The following is a 24,847-nucleotide window of genomic DNA, read 5'->3' as shown; positions in this document are numbered from 1 at the left end:
AGAGATCAGTTACATTGAAAAATAATTTATTCTTCATGATTTGTTATTTACTCTTGTTTATAATATTTAGAAAATCTTCAACAATATTTGTATATTTTATTTTAAGAAACATTTACAGTATAATCATTGCTGGATTGTTATTTGGCATATCACTGCAAGACTCGTTTGATACGACGGCGTCACAAAATATATAGATATACATAAATAGATTCATTACATTTTTTATATGCACAAAAACATTATTTATTGTACAATAGTGTTAGAAGTCAGGACAGTGGTGTGGAGTGAGACGGAACGACCTAACTCGTTTGTGCCAACGTGTTTCCGGAGATACGATACACCATTCACAATAACCTCGCAACAATTACAACAAGACAGTAACAACTTCCTTACACCTCACTTTGTCTACCATTTAAGTTGAACAAATATAAAATGCATAACGCTCTAAGAGTTAACCCTAAAAATACATCAAAATGGAAAAATTATTGAAACAATCAGACATATTTACAAGTTTCAATACCCACAGAACACTTAATTAAACCGGCTCATCGATTCACTACGCGATCCGCGCGGACCGCCTGGGCGTACTCCTTAATCTACCACTAGGAGAAATTAAAATCAACGCTATCGTACGTACGTAAATTCAAATCTAGACTATCACAGCTTACTTAGAAGTACAAGCGGGATCCGTCACGAGCGTCCGTCACACCCGTTCTCACCGAAAATTTTAAAGTTCCAACACGGGGAGCCTCGGACGAGAAGCGTTCCGCGCTCGGGATCACACGTAGGATGGCGAGGCGCCCAAATCACAGAGATGAATGTCGCGCGGCCGCCGGTCGCGGTCGCTCAGCGCGTAGATCTTGAACACGCGCGTCAAAAGCCTGTACTACAAGGGCGTGTTCTCGCACAGCCGCGCGCACTCGCCGCACACCAGCTGGCCGGCCGCGTGCCGCACCTGGCACTCCGGCTTGGTCAGCTCCACGCACAGCAGCACGCGCGCCTCGCGCCGCCGCGCCTCGCGCTCGCCGCCGTCCCCCGCCGCCCCCGCGCCCGCCCCCGCCGCCGCCGCGCCGCTCAGCTGCGGGGAGCTCGCGCTCGCGGGCAACACGCGCCGTCGCCCCGACCGGTCCTCCAGGAACAGCTCGCGATCTCTCCGCAGCAGCGGCTCGCTGGACGGCTTCGGCTCCTCCCTCCTGTACTTTTGTCTCGGCATTCCGGCCTTGGAAGTCGTCGGGGTGGGACTCGCGGGAGGCGTCGGGGATTCCATGGTGGGCGGGGGCGCCGGATGCAACGGACCGATCATGGCTAGCAGCCGCGGAGGCGGCCCGTGCTCGATCATGTTTATGTGAATACCTTCGGGAATATTCACTGGCGAGTTCCGTCTCGAGTTTACCGATCTCTCCGTCGGTGTGTAGTATATGGACATCTTGCTCTCGTCGTCCGCCAACGGGTTAGGGAGCGTGGACAGCTTCTCGATCTTCGTCTTGAGATACATGTCGATCACTTCGACGTCCGGGTCGAACGCCATCGAGTCGCTGCGCCCGCACGACCCGCTGCGACAGTTCTCGAAGTATAGGCTCGGCAGGTTCTCCAGAACCTTGTTCAAGGTCTGCTGCTGGTACTTGTATGACTCGCGCAGCCGGAGAATTTGGTGAGCACTAAATTTACGTATTTTATTTCTTTGGAATACGTAGTTCTCTCGCACCCAATTCAACTGAGACGTGGAGTATTCTCGGACGCGTTTCACCTGTACAAACAAGCAGTAAAAATAAATTTATTAAACTGTGAGACGCGCTTCGCTTTATTTTGGAAGTGCTAACTGCACTGTATGCATAAAACTATATTACCGTTAAGAAATTTTCTAGTATGAGGAACGAAACTGCTCATTGTTATGGAAAAAATATCGCAATTAGTCACATGGCATATCAAATTAATAGCCCGTGAATTGTGTACGAGGTTCGTTCGACGTTTTTGCGTTAAATTTACATTCCATGAATATATAAAATGACCGTTCGTAGTTAGTAATTTAATAAGAGAATACAACGGAAAAATACATACCTGGTCATAATACTGATCTTTCATTGCGGTCAAGTGGTTTGTACCGATGTCTCTAATGTTGCGTAGATGAGTAGCTTGTGTCGAGTAACTGTTTTGTATCCATTCCATTTGCTGTGTACAGTTGTCCTTAATCCGATGAACCTAAAATAAATTAACATTTTAGATACTTTATATAAAATACATGTAATTAATTAGAATAATGTATATTTTTCTTAGTTCTGCGATTTTATAGAATAATAGTATCGTAATGTCAACACTTTCACACTAGATAGCAATTAAAATGTGTGACGTAAAGATTAAAACGAGCACCATTAAAATGAAATCATAGTATACTCACTTGAATGGCATAGTTTTCGCGAAGTTTCTCCAGTTGTTGTCTCTTGTACGTTTCGATATTGTCCAACATGCTGTAGATTTGCCGGGAACGCGGCGCGTCCCGACTGATGCAGGTGCAACAACTGCAACAAGTCTCCAAGAGACGAAACCTGGAAATAAACACATTTCCACTTCATTATTTTAAAATTGTTATCACATTTATGTTAATTGAACAATTTATATTTTAGCTGGGTTATGAAGCCTATAAAACAAACTAAACAATAAACACTCACCTGTAAAATATATATCGTAATGCTTGTACCAATAAAGTAAGTCCTAAGAAAGCGACCGCACATATTGCTCCACAAAGCAAACTGTACATTTTGATTTCGTACATTGTCATCGGATCTATGTTTAGTACGACTTCTGCAGAAACATTAGCTGAAGGATTCGATGCATAGCACAGGTAAACTCCACTGTCCTCTCGGTGAATATTGCCGATGAATAGGGAACCATCATCTAGGACTTTCACTCTTGAAACACTGTTGTCTATAGGATGGTAATTTTTATCGTGAGCAACGCCGTGATTGTGGAATATATCAGGTATCAATATATCCGGGTTCCAATGGAAGATATCCCTTGTAGGTGTAACCCAAGTAATTGACGGTGCAGGATTCCCATTGAATTTGCATTCTAGCAAAGCATCCCTTTGTAGTCTTTTCAAAGTTAGAGGGCTTTTGTGAACTAGCCATGGGGGTTTACAATTTGTGTGATTTAAAATCGTTAACATGTCATTCGGGTATGTCAGCCCACAACTTAAATCAGACTTTATAATTTCTTTCCTCCTCTCCGCCCAACTGGCGAACCACTCCATTCGACAATCGCACGCCCATGGATTCCCACTTATTTTAAGTTCCTCTAAATTGTCTAATAATTTTAATGATAGCGGCAAAAATGTCATAGCGTTTCCACTTATGTCGAGATGAGTTATCGTTGGAATATCTTGGAATACAAATGGTTCTATTTCGTGTAAAATAGAGTTGTTCCTTATATATAATCGCTGTAAATTACTTAAGCCTTTGAAATTAGTATTATGTATAACTGTTATTTCAGTGTTATCGAGGTAGAACGTTTTCAGATTCTCGTTATGCTGGAAGAGCGTGGCCGGCAGCATCTTCAGTTTGTTGCCGCCCATATTGAGCCACCTTAACTTAATGAGGTATTTAAAAGCATCTTGTGATATGTTTAATAAGTTGTTGTAGCTCAAATTTAGCTCTCTCAGTTGTTGGAAGTAATCGAATAACGATTTGGGTAAATAATCTAAATTGTTGCTAGATATATCCAGTATCTCCAATTCCGTTAAATTGACTAGAGCATTCGAGGTAATTTTGACTAGGCTATTATTGTTTAGGAACAGAGTTTTCAGTTGCTGATTAGGTTTAAAAAAGTAGTCGAGGAATGTAGCGATCTTATTATACGATAAATCCAAGTATTGCAACCTTATCATCGGCTCGAAGACCCGATAGGGAATGACTTTAAGTTGGTTGTGAGATACATCTAGAACGTCCAGGTTTTCCAGATCGGCGAACGTGAATCTAGGTATGTCGTTGATCTGGTTTCTCGATATGTTCAGATGCTTTAGGCGGCTCAGTCTCGCGAATAGTCCGTGTTCAGTCCTTTTGATTTCGTTTCTGCTTAAGTCGATGTATTCTAAGTTGTGGAGACCACTGAATAGATCTATTTCTAATGTGTCTATATTGGATTCAGTCCAAGATATATTTTGGAGTCGGGGCCCGTGGTTGGCTAGGATGGCTCGTGTGAGTTTGTTACCGGGGACTGGGGTGGCGGAGCATACCAGGCTAGCCTCGGTGCAGGTGCAACTGGAAGGGCACACCTCCGCCCCCACGGCTGTGCAAATTATTGCCAGCGTCAATATTTTGTGCAGCAACCGCATTATTTTACAACCCGCATAGTCTTATTGACTGGAACAAGAGAAAGTTCATTATCAGTGTGTTAGATATTTAGACTTTTATTATCAACATGAGATAACGTATCTTGGCATTAGATACACACAATTAATTCCGATTAAAAGTTATACAATCAGTCAAGAATACTTTCCAATTTCACTGTTTATTTTAATTTTATTTTAAGAAAAAATACTTTGATTTTCACTTATTAGGTTTACCCTTATAGATATTATTTGAAGACATATTGATAATATTTGTGTTGTTTTTTAATTTGATTAAAATTGCTCTGTTGCCACATGTATCTTTTAAAATTTAATACCTTTTTTAATTATAATTTAGTATAACAAAAAATCTGTAAGAAAGTTTTTGATGTTTACTTTTTAACAGATGACTTAACTTATAACCTTTTATTCTTATTAATATAACTTTCATAAATTCTTACTTATTCTTGTCCAATAATAATTTTACAATTATGTATTATTGATATTATCACAGTGCAAATTATCCTGGAAATTATTTTTTAATTAAAGATAATTTTCATTATGGAAGTTAATAATAATTAATTGAGGCCACCAATAATTTAGAAAACCAAATTTAAAGTTAATTTCAAACTGTATAAAACAATATCATTCATTACAGTACTGAGCAATTATATTTTTAAATGCTTAATTAATGTAGTGCAAGTCATGGTTATTATACTTGAATTCATTATAAAACCTGTTTAGGTCATAATTGTTATGTATTTAAATGCCATCAAGTTTAGAAAAGAATCTCTAATATTAAAAATATAAGTAGAATTGGCTTCCTTGAGATATATTTTTTTAATATTGTAATTGTAATATTTTTCACCAACTTTGTAACAATATTGTGTAAATATAATGTTAGTGTTCACTTTTCATACGCTTTCAATGTAACAAGACAATTAGTTTCAATTTTAATTAGTTAACTAGCATATTATGTGTGTTATTCACTGATGATGTGTATTTATCACTGTGTGTGTAATTGTAATTCAACTTTCAGAAAGCACTTTCGTATTAACTTGGCCATTACTAAAAAGAATCCAACTTGGCTAATTACAGTGAGACCTTGATAGATCAAGTAATTGTGTCTAACGTTTCCATTATGTGTATCAGTCATTACATTATTGCTTCTAAATCACCCTAATCGCACTGTTCTTTTCCATTCGGTCGTATTTTTGTTGGAATTTATCACGCGTCAGCTAATTGATCACTTACTGCAACTTCACACACGATTGAAAGAATAACGTATGCCATTTATTGCTAACATGTGGCCAATTGAATAGATGTACATTGCAATATGCTGTACACGCTACAAATTAATTGTACCCGCGCAACCACCGACACACTGTTGCTAGCACCTAGTCTAGGCCGACGGCCGCCTCACTTCACTCCACATCACCTCACCGCACATTCCTCGCTGTTAACACGTATCTTTCTCTCACAAACACTCGTTTAACCGAAACAACAATGCATTTACCTAATACTCGTCCACATTTCACTCCTACTTGCATAATCCACGTTATTTTGTGTTGACAACAGATGTGATTTCGCCAACCATTGTATCGGACAGACGCGCTCCGAACACCGTCACCACTTATTGCCATTCAACATTTTGTACACGATCGCATCCCCCGTATGGCGGTATAACGTGTGCATAAAACTTAATATACAATTTTTCACATACAAAAACGAAAGCTCTCGCGACAATGAAATACGCTGTCACTACGACGAAGGCGACCACTAGAAAGAAATAAATGGAGGCGCTGCGAGCTGCGCGGTGCGCGATCCCTTTCCGTCACACGAGACGCCATTGTTCCTGTCTCGCTCGCTCATCGGTTCGGTCAGCTGTGGGGGGCGACGTTTGCCGAGGGAAGCCGAATGTAGGCGAAAGTGCTTTGGGAAGCGACGTGTGTTAGTTCGCTCCGTTCATTCTGTTGGGATTTTCTTGAGTTCGATGAAAAGCAACAATTTTGTTTTACTTGAACGAAATGTAGATAGATAGTACGGCGGCATTGGTACGTCCACGGTCACAGAAGGTACCGTGAAAATTATCGGTAACTTTATCGGTACAAATAAGTTACATTTATTATTAAGGAAACTACATCGAAAGACATTACATACAATATATTATCATTATTTTGTTTATTGTGCGGGAATTACTTGGAATGTCTAAGTGACCAAGCAAATAACTTGTTTGCGTACACAGCTTATGTTGTCTCTGTTAGTTTGAATATGGTTTGAATAGGAAAATGAATATGAAACAATAATACACTAACATAACTATATAGGGATGTTTATTTTATCTACGCATGTATTATGTAATTGAGCATCGAGCTCATAACTCTCACTAGAGAATTTCTAACGATTTATATTTTTAATCAAATTGAGATCTACCTATTTCTATTCTAGTTATTTCTAGTGGATGATATTTATTTATACGGCTTTGGTGATGATGATGATGACGATTTTAAAGAAGTCTGTTTTCGTCTAAGGTGTTGTAAAAGACAGACTTAGTTATATTTATGTGTCCATGACACAACCCGCGCTACACCAAGGGAATCCTATTGTGGAGCAATAAGAGAAGGCGTATTACATACGAATAGAAGTAAAATAAGTATGTAACGTAGGTGCAACCGGTTCGGCCCGTTTGATATTTGGAATACCGTCGTGGTAATTATTGTTTTGCTGGGAACAGGTGTATTGTATTCTATTGTGTAAAGGAAATAGCGATCTGGCATGAAGCCCTTCTCATGTTAAGTGGCCACTGCCGCTCATGGACATCTATAAGCAATCCAAATAAACAGCGAATCATTCATAGGGTAAACCACTACATAATACCGCAATCGGCAGATACCATGTGGTATGATTGCGGTATTTATAAATAGATTTGTTTATTCGGCGGTTCATTAATAAATTAAGTAGGAAATATATAGGTAGTATAGGTTTACGTTTAGACGTTTATAACTACTCACATGGTATAGGAAATAACTAAATACGGTGTAATAAGTTTCGGTTTTGAACAAATTAAATTTTAATAAAACTAAAACTATATAGGTACATTACATTTAAAGATAAATGCTCTGTCAGAATTCTCGGGAATCGATCAAGTTCTTTGTAACAGAATGTAGGAAAAAAGCTGATATAATTATTTGTATAAAATAATGCCAACCAATATCACCCACGCATGTGTGCGATGGCCGCTATCATTGCCCATTCATGTGTTCAATCATGTTTATCAGATAACAAACTGGCTTTTGTCACATAAATCTGTTTATATATTTTTTACACGCTCTAACTATTATTTTGATAGAGTTAGGTGACCACATCTATATATTTTTGTCTTAATGATTAGATAATGGAAAATTGTATAAATATAAGTCATGAAAGTCCTACTTACCCGTCATATATTGAAAGAAAATTCGAGCCAGCTGTGGGATAGAAATGATTGATGATATTGATAAACTGGGTATAGATTATTTATTCGCAAAGGTTCAATACTATGTATTTATAAAAACAAAACGTGATATTAGTAGTTCTAGTACTTTTTTACTTAAAAAGAACTATTGAGCTTTGAAGATAAATGGTCTCAAATGGATACTTATTGACGCATCAATGCGTCTCCAAATATGTACGCAGAATGCCATAAGAGTTGCAAACATAAGAGTTGTAACTTAAACAAAGATTAATATTTACAACTTGTACACGAACTGTGTATCAATTTAATTTTCGATCGAGTGTAAATAATTCGCCCTTATAATGTACTTCAATGTCACATCTATAATATTTTCTTCACGGTACATTACTGGAATAGTTTATTTCATACGTAGCACTGTATGTGTAACATTAATTTGCTCTTTAAAGTTCACAGACTTGTTATTTTAAAGTCGTTGAATAAATTTGAGATCTATTTATATCATGTTCTATGTTTTATCCATTACAATCCATTATTGTTACTCACCTAGGTAGACAATTCTATTACATAAAGAAAGGTTAAGGTCGTAGACAGCCATTTATTGGGTAATTAACGATTTATAGACTTTTTTGTGTCTGCTCCGAATGGCGCAACTCTCATCCCGTAGAAATCTTAGAAGACGGCAAACGGTGATCGACTTCTCTAGAAGAAGTGCGTACGGTCTTTCTATAGCAGGCATAGTAAAACAGCAATACACACAGCCAAGGGTGATGACGGCAAAATTCCCTTTTAACTAAGATCAATAGAGGTTTTTTCTCCATATAGTCTGATACCGTGTAATAAAGTGACAAATTAAGATATGAGGCCAAATTGCAACAACTGTAGTATCACTGTTATCTACGAGGTTACTCGCGCTGCCTGCTTGCATTCCTCACCACGCATGATAGTTTGTTCCACGAACTCAGTCCACTAATGATATTTTATTAAATAAAATATTTACCCTGGTAATACGCTCCTTTTGAAAGAGTATCATATACATATCAATTGCAGTAAAGTCTTTTTACTGTAACAACTGTCTATACGCACAAGTTTTAAAAAACTTACATGTAGGAAAATTTCCGTCACAATGAAATGCAGAGGCAAAGTTAGTTGAAGTGATTTTCAGAAAATAAACGCTTATGCAAATCCTATTCGACTTTGACACCAAGATCACATAAATTAGCAATTCATGTCAATCATGGTTCGCTTAATTTCATACAAATTTATTCACGTAGTTACGTAATAACACAGACAGTGGCCTTATCGTTAGAGCAACATCGGCCGGGGAGCGGGTGACCTCGTCCTGATCTATATGGGTCATATTTTTATACTAAATCCGTGGATACTGGTTTTTGATAGGTCATGGATTTTTTATAACATTGTGTTAGCAACCGACCGTGTAATCCACCTTATGGTGTGTGGCCACTGTCGTATTTGGACATGAGTAATTAACCGTAGAACAGTGGTGAATCCGATCAGTGATGTGTTGCTATTGCCGAGGCCTGGTAGTCGCCTCAAATCTAAGTAAGCCGGTATCACATAGTTTCATTAAAACGCAAGAATTGCTGGTAGTAGAAACAGGTACATTGGTACCTTCACCAGAACTGTTCTATCACTCTCTGGTTCTACAACTTTTCAGGGGTTTGGTAGGTTTTGATACACCAAGGAAATTGCTATCTTTCGTAGAACGCATATCCCTGTTAAAATATGAACTGTTATTCTCAGTATGTGTATTGGTATATTCCTATGAAAATAATACAAGTGGCATTTCAACTGAAGCGTGGGTCGTAAAAATGCTATCGTTATACCCTATAGACTAAAATGACGGTTCCCTGAATTTAAACCGATCGTATTTTATTATTTCACTCTAAATTTATATGCAATACGAGAAATGCATATAATCCATATAAAATAACTGTGTATTCAATGGTTTAAAAAAATGTACCAGGTTCGTTATCCAATATGTAAATAGGCAACGCATCTTTGACCCTCATAAGCGGACAGAAGCATGGCGCCAATATGCGAGCACAGGTTTAGCGTCGGGTTTTTGGTTTAAATTCTCTTTACACATCAAAATGGAAATTATTCCGCCCTTAAGAGCATTGTTGCATTGATTCTATTATTTAAAGATTCATTTATCTTTGTAACACTCGTTCCAGTAAATTAAGTCTTCGGGGAATGTCTGGATAGTCTGTAAAATTTTGTAGCTGCAGCATTAATTTCAACGCTAGTTTATTTAAAATTGAATGATCACTGCAGATAGTGTGATTTTGTATCAAAACTGAAACACAAGAGAAAATATTTGAAGTTCATAAGTCAACGTAATAGTCAAGTAGAACGCATTTCTGGAGTACTTTAGGTAAATAAGATGTGTTTGAAAAACTCTTGTTGTGGTAAGGGATAATATCACACGAGGCATTCCACCTCATTTCTCTGGGGCCCAGCTTGGACTTTAATCTTAGGGTTTTCATTTAAAAATAAATAATTTTATTAGCTCAAACATTTAAATTAAAAAAACTTAGTTACCAATTGCACCATACCCCAGAAGAGAACTAAGAAGGAAAATCCGCTTTCGTTTTTCAGAACGTCTTGCAGTGTTAATGAAACCAATTTCTTATTTATACGTTAATAAAGCGTTGTCACGCGATCGTGTTCTGCGATAGAAAATATATTAAATGCTCGTGGAGCGCGTGTGAAACGACTTGGCCGCCATCCAACACACCAGGCTTCTAAGGAAGTTTGTATAGATTATATTAAATTTTGAGTTACCTCGTTTAGCGGTAAAACTAATAGTGTTATTATGCAGCAAAATATCAAAAGCAAAAGGATAATTTCAAGGATTTTTTGGCAAATAAATAAAAAAAATAAACATTTTATTTTAGGTATGTATCAAACTTAAATAATAATTAAAGCTAATTCTTTATTGCTTAGTCCAAATAACCATATAAAATAACTTAATACATACTTTTTGCATCACTAATAGTTTAGGATTTTTGTAATGTTTTTACTGTTGCTTGCATTGCAACGTTTTAGAATAAAAATATATATAGATAATATTCTCTTGCAAATTTGTTGCAATTGTCTCTACCTACTTTAATAGTAATCATTCATAGCAGAAACTCCGCCTATATGTCGTACTCCGTCCATGGTATTAGATGACAAACAACGTGGGTAAGAAACCTACGTACGGTACATTATCGACAGAACGCTTAGATTAGGTCATGTAGGCAGTTATGCCACTGTTATATGAACAGAACATTGATTATTAGAACCTTGTTATTTGTGTTATTTCCATTCATAAGTATGTGGGTGGTTACGCATGATATATGTACACATACTTATACTAAACATGGGTTAATGTAGAATGATTTGCAAGTTATTGGTTTATGTCTATAATAGCGTAATTACCTTTGTCTTTATTTATGATACATTTACGTAATTAAAGATGCAAGTAAGTTGTAACAACAAGGTGCTAATTACTAATTGGTCAATATAAAATATAAAAATAATGACTTTCCTTATGACTATCTACCACGAAAAAAAGAAATATTTTAGAAACTTCACATTTGTTTCCTTTGATGAGTGAAATTGTAACGGAGATGATTTATTGGCATTAAGAACAATAATAATTAATGTTTATATCAAATAAAATTTGAACTGATTGCAATTTTATCCGTTAGTCAATATTTCATTGTTTGTACGACAGTTGATAACTATTTTTACCAACCTTTCACCTTAAAAAAACGATTTTACTCTCGATTGAGAGCATTGACACAGATTTATTACAGTATTTCATATTACCTCCCACTATTTACTATTGCCGTCTAATCTACGATTGCCGTAGAAACAAAAAAAAATGACTTGCATGACTACTGGTAATAGGATTAGTGGTATGGACAATGAATGGATGTTTCACATACCAGATTTTTTCGTTTGCACATTCGTAATTTTTTCATTATACATTTGAACATTACAAATGTCTACATTTTTTTTATTTCTTTGTAGACTTTAGTAGCTACACGTGAGTTTTTACGCTTATGGCCCAGACGAGTCTGTCCGGTCAATTACAACAGCTTTAATTTCTACCTGACTTTACTGTTTTGTTATGTTCTCCGTCACTCTTACACTTTCGTCTTAACAATAGGTTAGAGTGGGATGGGTGCAAGTTTTTCTAGTCTGGCCGCCCGCGGCGTCATAAAGCACGTGTGGAAACGATCTTGGCCTTGTCTACTAGGGCTTCATGTTACTTTAACAACTTTGTAGTCGCATTACAGCGAGCTCGTAGGCGGTTAATTGGCAAAGTAATAACAGTTAGTTGGTTGCTGAAATTCTTCGGTAATGGAATAGAAATTAACAGAAGCACTAGGTAAATTAGAATGCGTAGGAATTTCGTTCTTTGTATTATTAGCGTTTGGATTCTGAAGAGAAATTGTTACTCATTTTGTTTTTTACCTATTTCATCAGTTGATTAATTGTATAAAATAGAAGTAAAATTCGTTATAAGAATTGACCTTCATTATTTAACCGATCACGCTTCGGTACCCTTGTCACAATCGCTTACGGCATTTAACAAGGCCCGTTTTATAATGGCGCGGAAATAAGGCGCGAACAGATGCGACAAGGGCGGGGTTGGTATTGAACTGGACGGTTCTCCGTTGCTCGCTTCGATGTACCGTTTTAGGGTTCCCTACCCTAAGGATAAAAACAGGACCCTCTTGCGAAGCTTCCGCTGTCTGTCCGTCTATCACCGGGCTCGTATCTCTTGAACTGTAAAAGAAAGACACTTGTTTTTGTTTGATTGTTTTTACAGAATGTTAATGATTGTAGCCATTATAAGAACAATGATTTAATAAAAGGATCTCCACGCAAGAAACTGGTATTTTCGGTTTATTTATTGAACCGTTATAAGTAGACACTTTTTTCCTCCGATCATTTTATTCAATGCGGTTACGATTATAGTGTTGCTATGATAAAAAAAATAATGTAAAACATGGTATAAGAGCCGTCGGTATGCAAGTTCGACTCGCACTTTGCCGATTATTGTGTGCCCTAGTCCTTACCACCCCCTTTTTATCGCACCGGCTATATTTGTGTCCATTACCCGTTGAATAAATAATCTACTGAGTGGTTTATTTATACATTCTACCTTTACAAATTTATTTCACAAAATGGCTAGTAGCTGGCTGCTGATCTCGAATGACAAGAGTTCAGCTACTCAAGTTTCAAAGAAATAGTCAGTCACTGTACCGGTTTGACACGCATGGAGTCCCAGATTTGAACCCCTACCAACCAATAAATTTATTACTGTATTCTTGAAGTGGGTGTTCTTGTTATCGTCTTCGTGTGTGGCGGTGGCACCCACGACAAAGGGAATTCTAGTGGGAGGATATGAGTGTAAGAAATGTTATTAACAAGTATAGAATCCATTGTATTTGTAGTTCTTGAAAAAATGAGACGTTTAATAATGGCTTGTAACGAATTTGAGTTCAGATGAAGCTTCTTCTGTATTAGAGAGATATAAAAGATCATGCCACCAAATTAGGTAACGTATCAACTCCGCTAACTACATTTATTAATGAAAAAGAAAAAATACACGGTTGTTACGTGGCACATTCGTCAGCAACTATTATTAATGAAAAGGAAAAAATGGAATACTATTCAAGTCGTAAAAGACTAATCGTAAACATAGATCAAGCCTCGCGAGCATTTTGTTATCGAAAGTCGAAAGTGCCACGTAGCACGCAAAAGCTTTTGATATTGCAAACCTCAAGGACGTTTCGGTTTGCACATACGCACATCGCCCATGTTATCTGTTCATTAGTTTTATCTGCAATAGTACATTTATGTTTTGTAGCATGTTATATATCTACAAAGTTAGGCAACGTCAGCCGCTGTATGGTTTAAGACTGAACAGTACCCTTACCATGAGTTTTTACGATTCGACAAATATGACTGTTTTGGTATTTGTTTACGTATTGGCCCATACAATTTCCAAGTTCTGATATAATCCGCTACGGGCGTTGATTGAAAATAGTATGGGCAAATACATAAACAAATACCTAAACAATCATATTTGTCAAAACGTAAAAACTCATGGTAAGGGTACAGTTAGTGAGGAAAGCAGCCGTGATTGGTTTGAAATTCGGAATTTTAATCGGGGGCCGATGATTCGAATCCCAAATTCGCTACTGTTTTTTTTTTTTAATTATGGCATTAGAATTTAATTATCACTGTCTTTAACTGTAAATGTAGTAGTTTTGAACGGTTAGTGCGTGGTCATGGACTTAAAATTCATTTATTCATATTAGTCATAGATGCCATGCGTGACCTTACCTGTACTTTCAACGTATGAAATATTAGATTTATTTTGTTACAAAATAAAATTAAACATGAGAACAAACTAATTTATAAATTGATAGTGATTGCGACCAACACAAGGACCCACAGCTGGGAATGGGAAAGGAAAGGCAAGATACAGTCCTGGTTATGTAACCAGGCTAACATTTCTCGTTGCGAAAGCCAAAACCTTACTTAAACATTTATTTTAATCCAATACCTATATTTTATACTGTCGTAACATGTAAGAAATATCAGTGTAGTTTCGCTATGCATTCTTAGCTAATACCGCAATGCCGTGACTACCATAAACATTAAGTTTCCTATCTGCAGTGAATTTGCTATTTCTGTAAAATTATAAACATGAGTCATCAATTTGCTAAAACATTAATATAACTTCCTAGATACAATTGCGTCTGTCTCGTAACAGCAGTGTTCAGCAGTGTTGCGGTCCGATATATAGGGTGTGGTAAGGGAGACATGCATATCTGAGGCGTTTCAACTTAGTTCTCAGGGATAACAAAAACAATGCATTTTTGTCCGACCTTAGGTACTATTATCTGAGGTGAACTACATGCTCGTTTGCTACCTCTGTTATAAAAAAAATGTGTACAATTGTAGGTAGCTCTAAAATTGTAGGACAATTTTAAAATTAAAAGTGTCGAGCATTTATTTTTCCACCAACCGTTGGGAGCAGGCAGGTGACAAGTGCATTGTTATAATATGTAGGGGAAGTAGACCACGCCGTGTTATAATTATTTTTAAACACTTTTAGTTTTAAATTAAACATATTTTTAGATTTTTCCACGTTTGAAAAAATATATCACGTTTTTCTTCTATGTTTCAATTTATACTTATCTTACATAACGAATACAACCTTACTGCAGTAATATATCCTTGAGATGTTCTGGTTTGAAGGTTGTAGCCAGACAATACAAGTGTAGCAACATACCTATTTAATTTCAAGTAAAGTTAGTTTATTCCTTGTTAGATTTGGTGCCAAGGTGCCAAGTGACCAGTTAACACTTAAATTAGGTGGATTGCCTGTTACTTTTTTACTTTCAGCACATACTGATTTGTGACACTTCTCGGGAAGCTGGCAAGCTACACAACTAAAATACGTTTTCCTTTTTCATACTCTATTTGAACTAAGAACTGAAAACTGAACAAAAAATGTCGAAGACTTGTTTGGCACCGCGATGTTGTGCCCCAATGTCAAATTGCCAGTGATTTTGAAGCAATGCGTCTCTGTTATGTAGTCTAGGTATGTATATTGCTAATTGACTGAAGGTTTTCGCACTAGGTCTTTAGTGACATCATATTTATTTTATTTCGGCTTAAATTGATATCGTATATAAAAGTTACTTCAAGGAAAATATACTCGTAGGTATAAAATGTGAACCATAAAATTTGTCACGAAAAAATCGGAACAACGTATCTATCCAATATTTTATATATTTGGTAAATACGTACGGTTTGTTTTAATATAGTTTCAGAAGCTGGTAAACTGTTTACCTGTAAAATATGAGTTAGCCGCGCTTTATTAAGTTTTGAAATTTGTTACAATTTTTTTTTTAAAGTTAAAGTTGACGTGACTATGGCAATCATATTTTTTTTTCATACTAATCGGGAAATTCTTGTATTCTGTTTGTAGTTATGTACTGTCACGTATGTATTGTCACGTAATTTTATAGTCGTTTTTGTCAAAGATAAAAATAAAAGTAAGAGTTGAAATATTTCATCGCTAGAAGAAGATAAAATTATTTTACCGAATGGAATGTCGTAGTGGATAGTTGTATAGCGAAATGCCTCATACCATTCAAACCGGAACGCACAGAGCAACAGACCCCGGCGCATTCTATTATAGAACAGGTAAAAAGGTGCAAACCAGGTGCCTATAGAATACTGTGCACCGGTCTATGTAAATCATGTTTTTTCAAAATCTGTTTTTCTTTGTTGTTCAAAGTAAATATGTAGAACCTTTATTTGTAGTCCAAAGATAGCAATATTTCTGTTTCGGACTTTACGTATAGAAAAGTATACTGTTAAAGTGATTTTCTTACTTTAACAGTTCCCATAATTATTATTTATTCCTTTGTCCCGCAAAATCTAAAAATATTAGATACATTACGCACATCATTCAACGAGCGTTGTCACCGTCAATAGTCTTCATGCGCAAATACGTATTAAATCCATGACGTCACAGCTGTCTTAAACAGCGCACGCATACCAAGTTGCTTTGTTATGACGCTTGTAAATTACGTCAAGTTATCGTACATAGGTCATATCGGACAAGTTTGGGGATGTAGTTGCTATGTAGGAACGACTAACATTGCAAACGGTACGGTTCGGAGCCATTAACGGTAATAGGTATAGGTAGGTGCGGTATAAGATCTGGAAGTAAGCTGGAACATGTCGATTAACGGTACATCCCAACAAGCATACTGTGTAGACTGGAAATCTTTTTCGTTAATTCAAGAAGAGAATAAGAGTGTAGTCTTATTTAATAAGTGGTCACTTTCATCCACACCATTTATTACTGCCTATTTACCCATTTATTATTGCCGACGTGGAAATGTAGGCCCTTCAGTAGATCGCCTACAGGTGTAATGCTACCTCGAGAGAGTCGAGAGAGAGAGAGAGAGAGAGAGTAAGAAAGTCTAAGGAGCGTACACCTGTGTTTTTCCATTGCCCTTCAAACTATGTCATTGGTGCCACCCGAGCCTAAATACGAAGGAATCTCTAAATATTTGATGTTCATGTCCTTCAGACGTCCATTATCACGCAGACATCCGTCACCGTAAGGAGGAGTTCATACACTTTTTTGTACTTGTGACAACATCACTCCGTCTGTGGTAATATAAAACATATGTTTTTTTAAGTTCTTCATTGCGTTTGAACGGTTTGAATGAATTGAGCGTTTTGCTGTTTGTTATGGTCGTCTAACACCCGTGAAAAAGATGGATAGATCGATTATTAATCACGGGCGTAAATAAATATATTTATATAGTTATCACTTTATGGCGAAACATTAAAAGTCTATATATGGGAATATCTATGTTTGCGTTGCCATTGTCATGTTTTGGTCTACAAGCTAGACTTATGTGATGAGATGTTTAAATTTGCCAGGAGTGGTAGCAACTCATTTACGAAATACTTTAGGACTATTTTATAAGAGTTGGCAAATATGAGTCACAAGTCCCTCTTAGCTAGACAACTAGTGTAATTAGAGATGCGCCGAATATTCGTTTGGTATTTGGTATTCGGCATTAGTGCCGAATATATTCGGTTCGAGTATTTCTATTTTCTTGTGTACACGACATGGTGCAGGACTAAAACACAAAACTTCTTATATAAGTTATATTACAAGTCAAATTCAAATCCTATGAAGAATGTGTTGAATAAAGCCAAGTCAACACATTTATTACTTAATCTATAGTTAGTATAGTGAACATTTATTTTAAACCTTAAATCAATATATATTTTTAAAACTCAAATCAACATTTTAAAGTGTTAATGAACACACATAATTGACAAACTGACAATAAAGAAATGGTTAAACGAATAATTCGGCCGAATATTCGGTTCGGTAAAGTTTAAACCGAATATTATCCGGTATTCGGTTTTTCGGTGAAACCACTATTCGGCGCATCTCTAATTGTAATGTTAGTACATTACACACTTAGTTATTGTCTACTGATTGCAATAGTTATTGTACTATAAGCATTTACCTACATAATTCAGTAAAGGTTATGTACAACTTGGCAACGATCGAACATTCTGAATGGCTCTCGACGTGTTTACAAACTACGGTTATACGTTTTTTGTAAATAAAACATTACGTTTTTCAATAAACTTGTTTTTGCTGTTTACAAAAATATTTGCTCGTAAACATTAATAAATAGGTATATATCCGAAAGGTATGTTTATATATTGAAGTGTTAAATTAAATAACATTACAAGTGAAGTCTTGTCTACAACCAAAGTTCTCTCTCTTTTTTTTAACCACTTACATTTACTTAACTTAAATATTATCATTGAAATCTAAAGCTGATGCATCAGTCTGATAAATGATATAATATATTTAATTTAATTAATATGGGAAATAATTGAATATAAGTTCTCAGTATTATGGAATAATGTTGAGTGTTACAGGAAAATGACGAAAATTCATAGGCAGATAACAGTTATCTCACTCCTCGTCCGTTATCTGCTGATGATGATAACATTAATTAAATCTTGACTTTTTCATTATGAAACTGATAAAGAGATACAGAGGTTCGAATATTGTCCACAATAGTATGTTAGGTTAGAGTAATATCAAAGCCAGCCATATTTTTTAAAATTGACATCATACACGTATGTAATTTTCATGGCGTAATCTCTGACTTAAAGGAACTAAAATAGTCTGCACTCATAGCCACAGGATTTCATGTGTCGTGGTTGCCACGAATACACGCAAAGACAAATATAAAGTACCCAGACCTAGAACAATGTAAATTAATTATTGTCTCATTGTCATCTGTCTAGCCAGGGATCGAACCCGGTACCCTTTGTGCGTCCGACTGGTATGGTGACCGTTCCGTCACGCGAGTCGACTGAAGTATTATTCCCTTTAGTAATAAATTAAGACAGGGAAAATAAAAATGTAAACAGATTTTATATCTATTGTAAATACAAGAAATATGTATAAAGATATGATATTAGGTATGTGTGCAGATATTTTCCGAACAATGTAACCCTAAAATGTCAAGGGGTCTTTTGTGATAGAAAACTGAAATAAAGACAATAGGTTATATAACTTGTCGCACGACGGGTATTATAATATGCATAATGGTATTGGAGGATATTAGTATTGCGTCAGTAGAATGGTAATGCTTTCCGACCATATGTAATATGTAATTATGTATGTATCTATATATGTATGTATGTTTATTTCTTTGGCACACCTTAGAGCCCAAACTGCTCGACGGATTTTAAGATAATAATATTATAATTTATTTATTTTGCTTCGACACCATATGCGACTTATTTACGGCGTAATGTTACTCTTTTTGGAAACTGAATGCCCTGCTTTATGGTAGTTATGGAACTATATTTAATAAGACCACGCCACAGTCACACCTTTTATCTCTTATCGCAAGGGCTTATCCCTATTGTGTTCTGGTTTAAATGTTCAACTTGAGGTAGAATTTAGGTTTTATTTGAATTTGTGCAAAGGGCACCAACCACCACCAGACATTATATGCATAGACTTTTTCATATTAACTTTGATAAAATTATGTGTCTAGTTAGCGACCGAATTCAAATGAAATAATTTGGCTTCGATATACATAAATAAAAGACATTACAATCTTTTGAAATGAGTGCTTGGTAACACGGCTTGGCACACGAGTCGTTCCAATTTAGTTGCATCGCAACTGTGACGTTGATCGGATAGACTGCAGTCCAATGTTAGGTCCACTTAATTAATATTAGATTAAAGGTTCTTACGTCATTAATATTAATTAATAAAACCGTTATAACTCTAGATAGTAAATTTAATTAAAATGATTCTTTAATATCGAAATGTTCTCGATTCTTAAATAAATAAATGGTTTCTTTCTTTGATTACACACAATAGATTTTTTTATGTGACATGGGTGCTTTGGACATATTAAGACGAATACACAAACACCCAGAGCCAGATCAGACATCTGAATTCATTATTATCTGTCTGGCCGGGGATTGAACCCGGAACCCACTGCATGTCAGACAGGTACGGTGACCTCTGCGCACTGCGGGTTGTCAATTGATGAGTCAATGACATTTCTGTTCTGGATCTGAATCATAGATATATTATCCTACTGACGTAGATCTGAATGAATGTTTGTATTCAGGTCGTCCTAACAATGGCACCCATTTTATACGGCTACCTTTTTTCGTTCACGAGGGTAAGATTCAAAAAGTAACCGACGCCGGGTTATGTGGGATTTTTACCGCACAAAATCCCCCCGGTGGCCGACTTCGGCGTTTGGTGGAGAACACCGGGATCTCCGACGAAACGTAACCGGGCTCCTCCAAATGCTATGCCCATATCGGGCAGGGGAGGACCTTTATGCCTCGGGAAGAGCAAATCTCGTTCCACCTGCACATCTAGTGTTTACAGCGGTATGCGACCACACACACCACGACCTCTTACGATAGGTGGGGATACCATAGCCCTATTCTAGTCCCGGGACTTATACGGATACCTAGACTTGTGCCATAAGTATAGTAAGAGTCTTTGCTTCAAACTAATCAGTTTCTTATTACTTGTTCTGTTTTTATTGGATTTTCCGGTGACCTTGTTGTTATTTGGCCGTTGTCTGACCTTTAGTGGCCTGTTTCGTCTGATACATATTTTTACCGTATTAATCTTCGTTTGAGTTACTTTTGCCCGGGTTCTAGAATAATCTTGCAAAGTAAATCGATTTTCTACAATAATATCTATCTATGTATTACCTTGCAAAGTGGTAGAACTAGTCTGGTTCAACCAGAAAGTTCCCACCGCCATAACGCAGGAAGGGAACTGGATGCCTGGAGACTTGCATATGAGGTGATCATTTTAATCATCAGTAATAGGAACCCATCTGTGATCGTAATTATTATAGGTAGATAGAAAGAACCCTTGTCTATATGGAGTTGATTACAGATATCTATAAACAGCAGTGGCCACTTACCATCAGATGAACTGTAGTATTGTTTGCTATTGCAAAATAAAAACAATATCGATTAATACGTTCTAAAAAAATAGATGGCCGATAAAAAATCTCCTAATGAACTCGTGACCTCGATTTTTTACCGAAATACATATAGAATGTCTATTTGGTCAATTCGAAGCAATTTGTTTGATACAAATTGATTGCTTTTTAATTGGAAACCCAAGTAAATAAAGTTGTAGCTAATTGTTCAGTATATTTGTTCAATTAATTAAGGTATTTGAAGCTCTTTGTTGAATACCTAAATATAGAAATTCAAGAGTTTTGCGTAATAAACCTAATTTTAGTTTAGTTTAGTTGTTTGCGTACCTTAAGTGCTAAGTTTTTACCCGACTACGGATTTACGGAGGGTAATGTTTGTCATGCACATGTAATATGTATGTGTGTCTCATTCTTTGATACCCCCTACAACTTAAATGGCTAGACGGATTTTAACATAATATAAAGAACTAGCTGACCCGACAAACGTCGTGTTGCCATATAAATAAAAAAATATTAAGGGTGAACAACCCTTATCACTTAGGGGGATGAAAAATAGATGTTGGCCGATTCTCATAGATACCGGATAAGCACAAAAAATTTCATCAAAATCGGTCAAGCCGTTTCGGAGGAGTATGGCAACGAAAACTGTGACACGACAATTTTATATATTAGATAGTTAGTTTCGTATAAATAAAGGTAGGTAATGTATGTCGGAGTACATTACCTACCTTTTCAGTTCATTATTTTTAAGCACTCTATACTACAAGCACTTTCTATTATATCAACAAATTGCTAGAATACCTTAGTACGTGCATAATACCTCAGTAAGTCAGTAGGTACTTGAATCTATTTTACACATACATTATGTAGGTACGTTTTCGTACGATGAGTTGATTTAAGCTTCTTAAGACACTACGTACGAGTACGTTGACTCACCATGAAAGGAGACGTCTTAGTATGGTTTCAGAATTATTTTCTTTCTGTGTAGGAGTCTTCTGTCTACTTACTATTATCTATGTACAATCCTGAAAAGGCTTCTGAAAATATGTACGAGGACAGAATATTACTCATATATATTGAAAAAAAAATTGTGTATGAAAACATCATCATTTGTTATATAAAAAAGTTTCTGTTTATTTGTGTCCGCAAAATTAGAAAATAATTGGCTTATTTTTTTACTATTATATCTCTATACATAAGAGTCCTTTCATGTTTTAAATAAATTAATACGTTGCAATGGGAAGCTAGGCAAAGTAGATTATTAATTTGTATGATGTTTTCACGTTGAATTTATGTTCACTAGAATAGGTATTTACTCTGCTAATTAATTAATATCGAGCGCTGTGGAGCGTGTCTGGGATTAGTTAGTAGATAATAACGAAGCTGCAAATATGAACTGTATTTTAATAATATTGGAGTAGCAGACGAACGTGCAGACCCCCTGATGGTAAGTGGTAACTGCTGCCCATGAACATTAGTAATCAACCCCAGAGAGGTTAAATTCCTACCTGGATAGGTCCCAGATGCGGCACTACTTCTTACCACAGCCTTCAAGTCCAAACCACAACAGCAACGCTTAACACTGCTGTTATTAGGGAGAAATAGGTATATGGGTGGTGCTGCCAGAATCGAACCACAGAGGGTTCTTCCACCTAGAAAATACAATGTGTACAAAATATTAATCTTGTGCTTGAAAAACTTCTGAACGAATGTTCAACATACTATTGGAATGTGCAAAGGAAATAGCTAAGACATGGTGAATTATCAATTTTGTAAGGAAAATGTAAAAGTATTTCTGTTTGTAGGTTAATGAATAAAGGTAAATTGCTTATTACATGCAGACTCTGTTTACTTTCTGTAACATAACAACTTTATGTTTCCTTGTGTACACGACCGTTTTGCAATACATATTAATTTACGAGAAACGTCTTTTATATTGACTAAGTTGTAAAATCATCATAAAATCATCGTAAAATGGCATATCATCGTTTTAAAGTCCAGTATCCTTATTGTTTGAGGTCGGTGAGGTTATTTCTTGGGTGTATATTGAAGGAAAATATATGAGAAATAATATCCTGACTGTGGATGGCTATGTTTTTTGAGCGTTTCTATGTATATTTGCATGGCTCATTCTTTGGCACGCCCAAACGACTTGACGGATTTTAACATAATATGGGATGTCGTTGGATTCATCTATATTGCAGAAGTAACCATAAACCATGTTTTTAAGCAGGTTTTTTTTGTATAATAATAGAGTTTCATCGAGCATTGTATTAGCGACTTACTCTTCCCGTGGATTCTTAAATATAATTATTATTTCCGGAAGACTAAATAAATCCCCGCAATATTTTGCCTGCATTAAAGAGAGTTAGTGGACTTAATAAATTGTGCTATTATTAAAAGAGATTTTGCATTATTCATACCCGAAACAAACAGAATTGTTATTTTGTTCCGGATGGAGAGGTTTTACGTTTGCGACGTATAATGTTTCGTGTTCCGGTCTGCAGGTTTTGCACACCTACAAATAGGGTTGCTACCTTTTTTGAAGAAAAATAGCATTTTTTGCTATGGGGAATCGTAAGTAAGAAGAAAAGGAAGAAATTTCTTACAGAAATAAGCAGTGCCTTTGTACATATTATTTCTGTATGTGTTTTTTTTCTTGTATCTGTATTGTGTGTGCATAAATAATAAATAATAATAGTACAAATGTGTTTGTCTCTGTGTCACTTTAATTAATATTAAATGATACTAGGCAGTTTTATGATAACATTTTGTTTTGCTGTACTCACTATAAATCAATATCACTTACCTACATTTTCCCACGATCTTTTTTTTTCATTAAAACAAAATATGTTTCGATATACCTGTAGTACAATCGACATGGTCATAGTGGGTATGATAGGATATATTATAGTACGAGTGACAACCCTACCTACAGATGACATTAGATATACACGAGATATTCCATCTCAGTCTTACAAGTATGTAGTTGCGAAACGTCGGTTGGTAACACGTCTGGAAAGTCTGGACGGAGACTTAATTGTTGCCGGATTTAGTGACTAGAAGGCGGTAGATGGTGTGGTTGACTGGGGAGCTACCTACCACTGTCGCACCAGTTTGTAGTGTGAAGCAGTTCTTGCGTTCAGGGGCCTGTGGACGGCGGGTGACTTACATGTCGTATGAGCCGATCTTACTGCACAGAAGTGTCCATCGGCGGCGGTGACCACTTACCATCATTTGGACTGCAAGCTCGTTTGCTACTCCAAAGATAGACAAATGTAAAAAATATTATTTGCACTTTCGAAGTAATTAAAACAATGCTATTAGGTTTGCCTTTGAGAGATCCAAAACCGACATAATAATTTGATATACACGCTGGTTGAATTTCCAATAGTTCTCAGAATTAATGATAACCGATATCCAAGAAATGTAGTTGCTTCCCTTTCAATAAAATGAACACTACTGTACATATTGGCTTACGTACAGCAGAATATATCGAAAGCAACATATCGAATCGTTTGAATTTGTCTTTACATAAATAAAATATCAAATATACCCTCTTACTCTTAACAGAAGATACATAGAAGTTGCGTTCCATTAGGCAATCCAATGGACATCTGTAATCAACCCCAGATAGGGTTAGATTCCTACCTGTGGTCGGTTTCAAATGCGCCGCTACCCCTGAGAACTAAGCTGGAATGTGTCGGAAAAGTATGTCTCTCACACCCTTCAAACCAGAACACAGCAACGCTTAACACTGCTGTTATTAGGTAGAAATAGGTGTGGCTATGGTGCTGCCGAACCACAAAGAGTTCTACCACCGTCATTGAATCCATATCATGTTACTTCCAACCTTCCGACCTAATAACCAGCTCGTCTACTAATGCATTAATTGCATTAAGCCAAATTAGTTACCTATTGATGTTAATACACGAGTGACGTATATATAATAACACTATTGTGGCTTCGGAGCGCGTT

General features: G+C 36.3%; 2 protein-coding genes across 6 annotated transcripts in view; one reads left to right on the top strand and one right to left on the bottom strand.

Moving 5' to 3' along the window:
* The window catches only part of Ndf (Nucleosome-destabilizing factor), an 88,921-nt gene that overhangs the window by 17,259 nt on the left and 46,815 nt on the right, over positions 1 to 24,847 (top strand). The window lies entirely within an intron of this gene.
* Positions 10 to 5,978, bottom strand: LOC140754284 (uncharacterized). Of its 3 annotated transcripts, none has more exons than XM_073089256.1 (5): positions 5,838 to 5,978; positions 2,667 to 4,355; positions 2,396 to 2,543; positions 2,059 to 2,199; positions 10 to 1,747 (listed from the first exon to the last, which is right to left on the bottom strand). In XM_073089256.1, the coding sequence occupies exons 2-5, from the start codon at positions 4,325 to 4,327 to the stop codon at positions 887 to 889; spliced, it is 2,811 nt and encodes a 936-aa protein (XP_072945357.1). In that variant the 5' UTR covers positions 4,328 to 4,355; positions 5,838 to 5,978; the 3' UTR covers positions 10 to 886. The 3 variants fall into 3 exon arrangements, with proteins under 3 accessions (XP_072945357.1, XP_072945359.1, XP_072945358.1); XM_073089258.1 differs by lacking the exon at positions 5,838 to 5,978 and adding an exon at positions 5,687 to 5,828; XM_073089257.1 differs by lacking the exon at positions 5,838 to 5,978 and adding an exon at positions 5,576 to 5,663.

The sequence above is a fragment of the Epargyreus clarus genome, unplaced genomic scaffold (assembly GCF_041222505.1).
Source record: "Epargyreus clarus isolate Ecla_fem2 unplaced genomic scaffold, WU_Ecla_fem_2.2 ptg000029l, whole genome shotgun sequence".
Classification (NCBI taxonomy): Eukaryota; Metazoa; Arthropoda; class Insecta; order Lepidoptera; family Hesperiidae; genus Epargyreus; species Epargyreus clarus.
The sequence above is the reverse complement of the archived record's forward strand: the minus strand, read 5'-3'. Positions and strand labels throughout refer to the sequence as shown.

Coding starts and splice junctions, on each gene's coding strand:
- LOC140754284 (XM_073089256.1), bottom strand. CDS start 4,327: ATGCGGTTGCTGCACAAAATATTGACGCTGGCAATAATTTGCACAGCC. Junction 2,544..2,666: donor TTACGATATATATTTTACAG/GTGAGTGTTTAT, acceptor GTTTATTTCCAG/GTTTCGTCTCTTGGAGACTT. Junction 2,200..2,395: donor GCGAAAACTATGCCATTCAA/GTGAGTATACTA, acceptor AATTTATTTTAG/GTTCATCGGATTAAGGACAA.